Raw genomic sequence first — 10996 nt, 5'->3', positions numbered from 1 at the left:
GATTTTATATATATATATATATATATATATATATATATATATATATATATATATATATATATATGTGTGTGTGTGTGTGTGTGTGTGTGTGTGTCGGCCCGTGGTCGAGCTGACTCCCCAAAATTGGGCTCGGCTTGAGACTTGGCTTGGTGTCTCCGAGCCTCGAGTCGAGCACGGACTGCCCAAGCCGCGAGCCCGATTACCGTCCTAGGTTAGACCGACAGAGTTGCAAACAAGCTTGAGTTGTCCACTTACAGGTTTCGGCCAGCTCGATTTTCATTGCAAACCAAGCCCAATCTACCACCCATCTAGGCCCATCACAAGGTGTAATAGCAATTATCACAAGATTTTAGAATTGCCCCCATTTAACCAAGTGCTTGTTTGGGAAGTGTTCATAAATGGATTTGTATAGATAGAAAAGAGTGGTTGATATTAAGTAGTACTTATGGATCCCATGAAATCTATAATTGAAAATTTATTTGAACTTTTTTTGAACGTTTATAAATAGTTCATAAACACTTGCCAAATATATGCCCTTTTTTTCGAAAAATATCTTTGTAAATAGTCTTTTTTTTTTATTTGGAGAATATATGGTTTAAAAAATAGAGAAAATTTTTGGATTTACGTGTATAATATTTTATTGTATGAATGTGTGATTGAAAATGAGTATTTAAAAAAATAAAATAAAAAATGGAGTTTTGAAAGAATGGGAGACAAACAACTGCCAAGTAAAATCGTAGAATGGTTCCAACATACCTTGGATGTTCTTGAGAAGCTGTTCCTCTAATATATACGTTTTCTCAAGGGTCTTTCCAATCTTACTCTCCCACAGTGAAACGAGCTCATCGAAGGACAGTGCATTAGCAGGAGGGATAATGTGAAGGATCTTATTCAAGGTCCTTGGATCATCAACAGCTTTGATAGTATACGTCGCTATATCTTCTTCCTTGACAAAAATCGCTTGTAATGGAAAACACAAGATTTGAGTCATATAATAGATGAAAAATAGTTTCTACATCTTTTGAAGTTACATTTTAGTTGTTTTCAGTAGACATAGCAACAAATCGAAAGTGATTAAAAATAATTCATTTAGTCGACTCTAAATTTAGTTTGAAGATTTAAATGCTTAGTGTAATGGATTACCTTTACGATTCCCATCCCCTAAAATAACAACTTTCTCTCTAGGAGGAGCTTTGGCATCTAACTGTCCTACTGTAGGCAGGAAGTAGCCAGCAAAGCCATTAGAAACTACATAAGTATATGGGATTTTTTCTGATTCGATGATCCTCCGGATTTTAACTTTCTCTCTAAACAGGCTTGCTGCTGGCTCGACTGCCTTCATGCTATCCCCGTCACTTGCAAATTCCGAGGGCAGAAATCTCTGAAAACGAACCTTTTTTTACATTTGGGTAACAGAATATTACAAGACTTGAGAAAAATCGAAAAATTACAATTGCTTGCCTTGATAGTACCAACTTCTTTGATGGCTGCAATAATCTTCACCTGATCAGCAATTGTAGTTGTTCCAACAGCAGATATCACGACATCGACCTGTTTGATCGCGCTGACTAAGCTTTCGTGATTATAGATATCTCCCTGTAATTTCATCAAGAACAAACAAAAAGTATAACAATGAACCACAGTTGATCGATATTCGAATTAGTATCCGAATAATTACTTACATATATTATTGAAACGCCCAAGTTCTTGAAATTCTGTATGACTTCTGATTTTTTTGGATCTGAAGCTGTGGTTTCTCTAACCAAAACAAAGGTTGGATGTCCATGTTTTGAACTTGCCTCCACAATAAATTTTCCAATGTAACCAGTTGCTCCGATTATCAGAATCTTGCTTTTCTCTGCCATCTTGGAATGTTATTTTCTGGAAAAAAGTAGTGAAGAACAATGACCGATTGACTAGTAGATATTTAAACCAATAACAAGCTTGTGGTTTTTATACAAATCAAAGAGTGGCATTTTTTAAGTCCCATCGTCTAAAAGATTAAGCTATTATTGTATTTATTTCAATTGTCTTTATCATGTGACGGTATGAACTTTAAATAAAGTCTAGGCACGTTTATTCATTTAAAGTTTGCATTCAATGTATGGATGACAATAGGATGGGACCACGGTGGCCCTCCTAGTATGCCAACCCCATCAAGGATTTCAAGGGGCTAGGCAGGGATGTGTGGCACGGTCCGGACAACATCGGAACTAAAGTATCTCTATTTATTTATTTATTTATTTTTGTTATTTTTAAATACAATTTAAATATTAAAATAAAATAAGATGGGAACAAGTTTGAAGCAAGAACCATATTCTCCGTCCTGTTTCCTCAATAAAGCATGGTAAAGCGAGATGGGACAAAGCATTTTTGCATCGTGATCATTACTTCAATGGCATTATCTAAACTCTATTCACTTTCTTTTGGTCAATAATTGCGGTTTGGTTTAAACTGTTTGTACAGTAGTAGTTTAACAGAACTACTACAGAATGCAGGTGTGACAGAATTTGCTTTCATCTATCTAGTTTCTTTTTTCCACTTTTTGTCAGATTGCTGACACTTTGCTTCTGGTACAATTTTGGTAAGCAATTTTCTATACGTGTAGAGTTGCTCGGTTTGGTTTACATCCCCAGTACACTGATACTCGTTCAATCCTTGAATAATAAATTCAAGTCATATGATCCTTTCTTTAGTCAGAAAAACTATTCAAATTGTCCCGTTTGCTACTCATTTTTATAAGAATGAAAATAAAAAATATAGTCGTTACGGAACTCACACAAAAGATAGAAATTCAAATATGATGACTTGATAGATAGATAAGGATCATATTTTTTATTTTTGTGGCCAAAGAATGTGAATCAAATGGGAGTTTGTTAAAATGTCCCACTTTCCATGGATTGTCATTAAACAGAAGAAAATGACTGCTTAAAAAAAAAAAAAATAATAAAATAAAATAAAATAAAAAAGAAAAAAACTTCAGTCCAATAGATGAACGTCTTTGAGTTTATTAATCTGCCATTATTCTTTGAACAAGTTCACTTCAATCCGTCTAGATACAAAACATGGTCAAGAAATATATGTATGATTCTGATTGTATATTTTACTTTTGATTTGAAGACTTTTGGAGCCTATAATTTTTTGAAATGACGAGTTCAAATCAAATAATTGAGGATGAATGACCTCATTTATCATTTATATATATCATTTGTAATAAAAAAAATTATTCTTTTTGCAATTTCGTTGAATCTACTTATTTTAATTGTTTAAATAAAGAAAGCTATACAAGTTGTAGAAAAAATGTTAATTTGAAGAACGTTAACTCGGGTCATACGTAGTAGTGTATAATGAGGACGGCCGAGAGGCCCAGTATTGATCTCGATGGCTTTGTGCAAAATGAGGAGAGCTCATGTCATAATCAGTCTATAGTTTCTCAACTAAGTACTTAATTGGGAAAATCTAATGAGATTATCATGAAGATGAGTAATGGATCCCGTGTGAAATATATGGATAGTAATTCTAAATGTATTATTAAAATTAATGTTTGAGTTTAACTTTAAACTATAATATGATCATAATGAAAACCATAGAAGCTCTAAGGCATGCATCGAGCCTTGGGCAAACCCGCAAACCATATTACACTCCAAACATGGGTGGCGTGAGCCATCTTACACATCGGTTATTCCCATGTCATGAAGAGTTGCATTTAGTATTGTCAATCAATTTCTGGTTCAGAAAATTCTTATGTGTGAAAATTATATTTGAAGTCTCAAGCAAATGTGAAATTTAGTAAATAGGTTTCTAACTATTTTTGTTGCATATAAGCCCCTCATTTTTATTTTTGTTGTATTTGGCTCTCAACACTTTTTCTATCTCCTTGACGATGCCATAGTTATTGAGCCAGATATAAACTAAACACTCTAGGGCTTAACGTGGAGCTCAAATTATATAATCCTACCTCAATGATAACACAAATCTATCATCTTCTTGTTAATTCCAAAGGCAACGCAAGGATTGAGATTAATGACGTTTTATGAAATATGTAACAAGATCACAAAGTTGAAACAATATTTAAAGTAAAAAAATCAAAGAGAGTTACGAAGTGGAAACGATATTTTATTATAACAATATGGAGAAAATGGCATTATGACACATTGCTCAATTAATTTCCTAGTTTAAATCAGCGACGATCCATATGCTTATGCTTGTTTTGAAAGATAAGACTATGTAGTACTTGATAGTATTCTATTATTGTATTTCTGCGCTTAATATCAACCCAAAAATTCTTCACAAACTTATGTGTAATGAACTTTAATACAGTTCCCCAACATTTCATTTTTCGTAGAATGCAGTCTCGATTGGAAGTTTTCTAATTTGTTTGATGAGGCAACCTCGATACGAAACAAAACTATTGGGGCCAAATAGTAGACCTCCAATTATTTGATCATGCCTTAGGGACGCCGGGTCGTATTCAAGTGTTTTCAATTTTTTGAGAGTTTGACTTGGTATTATCCAATTAAATTAGGTGTGTAATTGTCTATTCCACGTAGAATGTGATTTGCAAAATATGTTATTATGTGAATGTGTGATAGAAAATAAGTGTCACAACTGAAAATTTTTGTTTTATAGCGAGACAAACTGAGGCTGAGCTCCGTGACTACGTCTATTTAATAATTAAATTATGATTAGAAAGAGAATTAAAGTTTTGAAAATAAAATTAAAAAAAGGTTTTGGGTACGCCATTATTGCATAAATACAAGCCAAAATAAAAAGGACAAGAGAAAAGGAAAAAGAAAAAAAAATAATAGAGTAGCCGCATCATGATGATTGGGGGAAGGAATTCACATCTACAGATTGCATTAAAAAAATAATAATAAATAAATAAATTATATCCGTCCAACAATTCTTCGTTGTTAATTCTTTTTGAGTAGTTTTTAAAAGAAACTAGAATACCTTAAGCTTGTATCCCTTTTAAGTCTTCAGCTTAGTATTTTATTTATCTTAATTTTTAAGATTGTCATAGACTATCTTGAGGTGAGACTTAGTGTTTTATTTTGAATTGTGCTTCAGGTATAGGGTGTGTGAAAGGTTCAAGTCGAATATCTCTCTTTTAATAGTTCATGATTTTTATTCAATGTGAAAGTTTTTCACGTAAAAATTTTTGTCGCTATTTTTTTCATACATTTATAATATTTAACTCTCAAAGAAATTTTTGAACAAGGATCCTAGGAGAAAATCGAGGATTTTGTCTCAATTTCCAACCCACACTAAAAAGCAAAAATCTCATTGGAACTCATAAACAGCATTATTGATTGGTAACTCAAATAATATCCTAATTTACAAAACTTAGTGACACTGAAGGTTGAATGGCTGGTTTAGGAAGATAAACATATAAAGCTTGATAAGATTAGAAAAAACTAAATTCTCTCTCTCTCTTCCTTTTTCGTTTTTTTTTTGGACAACGTGCTTAACGAACATTGGGCGAGAAAGTTCTTATTGGAAAAAACTACTACGACGGTCTCAAACAAATGAAAATTGTATGGCAATTCCGTAGCCTTTTTTCCTCGCATATAGACCCCTTATATTTTATTTTTGTAGCACTTGGATACACAATGAACATATCTCGATCTCCTTGACAAGGATATATGTATAGAGCGTGACAGTAGAATTCGAAATATTTGATCCTACCTTGTTTATAGCACAGATCTACCCTTTCCTACTTGACTTAGTTTTGATTAATGGGTTTTCGAGGCTTCCTAACCAGAATGTAGAAACCATATAAAATAGCATATAATATATTCATCTCAACTGGTTTCCTACTTCATACATCTTAACCAAGAAGAATTTATTTATGATTTGTTTAGATAAGTGGAATACGTCATAACTGATAATACTAATATAAGATATAGAAGTTATTGTCAGAAGAAACAACGGATACCAGCTTGCTTTAATATCAATTTGTTGAAACTTAATTGAGAATATGGCAATATGAAAAATAATGACAAGAACACAAGATTTACATAAAAACACAACTAGGGAAAAAACTACGGTAGAAGAGAAGAATTCACTAATACCAAATATGGAGGATTACAAATTGTGTAATATCAATCTCCCAAGTACTCCTATATATATAACACAAGAAGAGTCTAACAAATTGTCGAGTCTTAATATAATAGGCCTAACAAATAATGGATTTTCGGAAGTTGAATAGGAATCCAAAAATTGCTAAAATCACAATTAGAATTCTGGCCAATAACATGACCACTCGAGCAACGGTCTCACAATTAGCAAGCAATCAATCCATTGCTCGATCACTAACCAGGCAATTAGCGAGCCATGGAGTTAATGAAATACTTGAGAATCTCCTACATGGTTAGCGAGCGTTTTTCCGTCAAATTATTCTCCCTGTCATCTTTCACTTCTTCAAAACATTTAGCCAACTCCTAATAGACATCTCAAATGGAATTCAAGTCACACCAAATTCTAACAAATCTCCACCTTAACACGAATTTCACTACAAAAAATAAACTTCGCTCTACAAAATCTCTACCTCTTCCAGAAAAGCATCTAAGAGCAAACTTAACAACAAATACCAACTAAATCCAAGTCCTGCTCAAACTTGGTTGCAATCAAAGCATAAGCAACCAAATCAGCCTCATTGTATCTCTGTGGAGACCTTAATATCTCTTTAGAGTCTGTCTTTAGCAATAAAATATTGTGGCAACATTGATTGTAGTGGTAAAGAGGAACTACCCTTACTTCTGAACTAGACTGAGATGTATTCTCTAATCTAGACCCTAAACCAAACTTCAATGGTACTAAAACCAGTCTCAAACTCCACACGAGTGCTTAATTTTTTGCTAATTTGTATTAATATATTTTGTAAAACCTTGCAAGACATATAATTAGGACATTCTCTACCCCTTTATCACAACACGGGAACATTTGCTAACCTCGAGGACTCCATCCTCACAAGTACAATTGTATCCTTTTGAATCAAAGTACTCAATGAGATAAAATTTCTCTTCAAATTAGGAACATTTCTCACATTACAAAGTTTCCTGATAGTCCCATCAAACATCTTAATTCTGACCATTCTAATACCAACTATCTTATATGGTGCATTACTTTCATTATCATAGCACCTTTAGAAATAGTTTCATAAATTGAAAATCAATATCGATTAGGACATTTGAAACATGCAAGTTGTATCAAGAATTAAATCATCGTCAAGTTTGAAGTCGCCCATAAAAAATAATTAGAAGTTCTCCATCATTATAATCATCTTCTGTAATCCTAACTTGTCTTGAAGTTTCTAATTATTTTTCCTTCTGATTTGCAGTAACTAATTTATCCTTATTTTGCAATTTATAGAAATTCCTTTTAATGTGTCCTTTATTCTTGCAATAATCACACATTTTATCGTTGTAATTTAACTTAAATATGTATATCTTATAACCACCGAAAAAAACTCTTACGAACAACAAAGCACTTTGCCTAAGCTTCAGATCCAACAAGCTACTTCTTCTCATTTGAAAACAGATCATCATAAACTTCATCAATGATGGGAGTAACGACTACAAGAAATGGTGTCACTAAACATCATAGTGTGATGGGAGTAACGACTACAAGAAACTGTGTCACTAAACATCATAGTAAACGCCCTTCATGCCGCTGCATTTGGTGCAATGGTGGTTTTGCAAGAGTTCAAATGGTGGTGCAGTGATGGAGTGTTTTTATGGTACGGTGTGTTGGTGGTGTGCTATGTGGTGTAGTGGTGGTGGAGTACTGTGCGATTGGTGGTGGTACCATGTAGTGCAGTGTAGTACACTGCGATACAATGGTAATGTGTTGTGCTGTGTTGTACTGTGCAGTACAATGACGGTGTTTGCAGTTGGTTGCGGTGTATGTAGTGATGCTATGGCAATGGTTGTGCTTTTGGCAATGATAGTGGAGCTGTGGTGATGAGGTGTGGCGATGGGATGGGATGGGGTTGGGTAAGGGTGGGTTGAGATAAAGAGTGTTTGGGACAATTAAATTAGTTAATTTGTGATCAATAAATAATAAGTTATGAATAAAATAGATAATTTTTTATCAATAAATAATGTGTGAAGTAAAAAAAATAAGATTACGGTTAAATTTGTAATCAAAACTCACAGTTTGTTAGATTATGAGAAATTAATTTGATAATTTTTTATCGATAAATAATTTATGACCAATTAATTTGATAATCAATAAATAAATTGTGACCTATATATTCTGTGATTTGTAATTGATAAATAAGTAATAGTCTACAAAATTTATGATCTGTGACTATGACTTTCTGTGATTGACTAGTACGTAACTACGATTATAAATTGTATAATATTGTCATATTAATTTATTTAATTTATAAAATATTTTTAATTAAATATATATAAGAATAATGCTTCTCAAACAAGACCACGTGGGCCCTTTTTCCGGCACTGGGGAAGGGGAATATTGGATGATCACATGAATGTGGCCAATATGTCACATATAAATTATGTCAAAATCAGATATCATACTGAATCACAATAACCCAATTTATAGGTCGAGATCAATTGTTAGAACATGTCATATATCAATTGATTTTTGACAAATTTTGCAATTATGATAAATTTGAACCCTAAACATTAACCTATTCATAACCACAGTGGCAAATTCAAGTGTGTCGATGAGCCAGGGCAACCATTGACCATCGACTGTCAATTGCAACAATAGTAAGGTCATTTATTAATATTTAATTAAATATAATATAAAAAGAAATTCAATCTATATATAAATGCACTAAAATATAAAAAATAAAAATATAATTCAATACAACCCAAAATATTAAGAAAAATAAATGATACAACCTCAATCCATAATCGTAAGCTTAAACAACTACATGCTTTAGATTTCAGTCTATCATCAATTTTCAACATTTATCACAATTTACAAATATCATATATTCACAAATTAGCTAATTTTCATAAATCAAAAACCTCAACTGTAGGGCTTACATTCATAAAATGTAAATCATAAATCATTTTCAAACAAAAATGGCATAAAAAATGAACTAAAAAACAAAAACAAAAATAAGAGAGGCTCACAAAACTGGCCATTGGCAGTGGCGAAAAGTGAAATCTCAGCATTGAGGATGCACATCGAGAGGGACTAGGGAGATATAGTTTGGAATTGGGTTGTCTGCATACACGTTTAGAAATTAGGAGGTGCATAAATCATAATGGGTAATTAGTACAAAACATCCATACCTTTTAATGCTATTATGTAAACGTCGTCACTTTCCATTTTTTGACATTTTTACCCCTACTTTTACCTTTGCGTAAATCATTCTTTTCGTCCAATTTCTCTATTAAAAAGTAAAATGACATATATACTCTTCTATTTAATTGAAACCAAAAAAATAAAAAAAATAAAAAAATTAAGAACAAATTTCAATAATACTCACGAACTTTTTTTAAAAGTGCAAACGACTCCAAATAAATTATTAAAAAGATAATTAGTACAAAACAATCCTACCTTTCAATATTATTGAGCAAAACATCCTCATTTTTTGACATTTTCACCCTTATTTTCATATTTCATTACTAAAATCATCATTTTCATCTATTTTCACAATTAAAAGCTAAATGACAAATATATCCTCCCTTTAAATTAAACAAAAGGAAGAAAAAGAAAAAAAAAATTGCAACTATACTCTCAAAATTTTCAAAAAAAAAAAAAAAGAATAAATTCCAAATGTTTATTTAGAATTTGTTCTTTATTTTTCATTTTTCTATGTTTTTGTTTTATTTAAAAATGAGTGTATATTTGTCATTTTACTCTTTTAATTGAGAAAATGGATGAAAATGATGGTTTTCATAATAAAATGTCAAAAAAGATAATTAACAAAATGTAATATCCCAAATTTCATGTTATACATTTGGCCAATATGATTCATGCATTTCATGCTAATTACATTGTTATTTACATCAATTTCCTAATTGCTTTCTCTTAAAATAGTGCATTCAATCATCGAGGCTTTAAAATCTTTATACAGTGACTATCTTTGACTCCTAGACCTAGGTGGTGAATTTTACATGAACTATGATAGAAATTTAGGTCGAAAATTAGTATCGACAAAGGTTCAAACTTTCCATTCGGTTGATCAAGGTCACCTTAAACCCTAGATAGGTAATTGACATATTGGAGACATGAGGCATGAAGTGACATGAATTCAACGCCATAATATCCGTTTCATATGACGTTATAAATATTGAGGTGCGAATTATTGAAATCGGTTGAGAATCGGGAGTCGATCGAGTAAGTCATTGTATGAACGGTTGAGGAATTAGTTTTATAATATATTTTGGGATCTTAGGGAAAGTGAAATGGATTGTAAACACATCAAAATAAGCTAAGGATACTTAATTTGTACCTGCAAAGATAGATATAAAATCAGATTTTTACTACAAATGATCACCTCATGCTTGGACACCTCATGCTTGGGATATTTGTCATTTTAACACTCAATTTCTTTAATCTTAAGGCATGATCTCTTTTAGGATGGATATAGATATCGTATAAGTCATAAACAAATCCAAATACAATGGTAGAAGGTCAAATATTGCAGCAAGAAGCCACCTCCTGCTTATTACTCACCAAAGTAGCTTGAAGTGGCTGTATCCCACAAAATCCTCAGTCTTTAAGCAAGAAACACGACCTCACCTCCTAGATAATATATTAGCTCCATTATTTCGTCCCTAAGTGATTCCAAGTTAAAAAGAGAGTGAAAGAGTTAAAGATAAATAGAAACAGGAAGCTGGAATTTCTGAACTGCTGAGTTGCTTCACCGTTTTGAGGTTTGTATCCATTATTTCTTGATGGGTTTATAATTTCTTGAATATATGAATTTTCTTGTGATTAGTTGAAGTGTTGTTAATGACTTTATGATGCCAAAATAGGGGTAATTAATTACAAGAATTTGAAAGAA

The 10996-nt window shown here is 32.1% G+C and overlaps 1 protein-coding gene across 1 annotated transcript in view; it reads right to left on the bottom strand.

Annotated features, from left to right (window-relative positions):
- The window catches only part of LOC111379827 (isoflavone reductase homolog A622-like), a 6894-nt gene extending 4911 nt beyond the window's left edge, over positions 1 to 1983 (bottom strand). Inside the window, exons 1-4 of the mRNA XM_023003262.1 lie at positions 1683 to 1983; positions 1462 to 1596; positions 1144 to 1381; positions 757 to 960 (exon numbers count right to left, since the gene is read on the bottom strand). Of these exons, the coding sequence (XP_022859030.1) occupies positions 757 to 960; positions 1144 to 1381; positions 1462 to 1596; positions 1683 to 1865 (760 nt within the window). The 5' untranslated portion in view covers positions 1866 to 1983. The remainder of the gene's footprint in view (positions 1 to 756; positions 961 to 1143; positions 1382 to 1461; positions 1597 to 1682) is intronic.
- Between the last annotated feature and the right edge of the window lie 9013 nt (positions 1984 to 10996).

This window comes from Olea europaea, unplaced genomic scaffold (genome assembly GCF_002742605.1).
Source record: "Olea europaea var. sylvestris unplaced genomic scaffold, O_europaea_v1 scaffold204, whole genome shotgun sequence".
NCBI classification, from domain to species: Eukaryota; Viridiplantae; Streptophyta; class Magnoliopsida; order Lamiales; family Oleaceae; genus Olea; species Olea europaea.
This window is presented reverse-complemented; position numbering and strand designations above follow the sequence as displayed.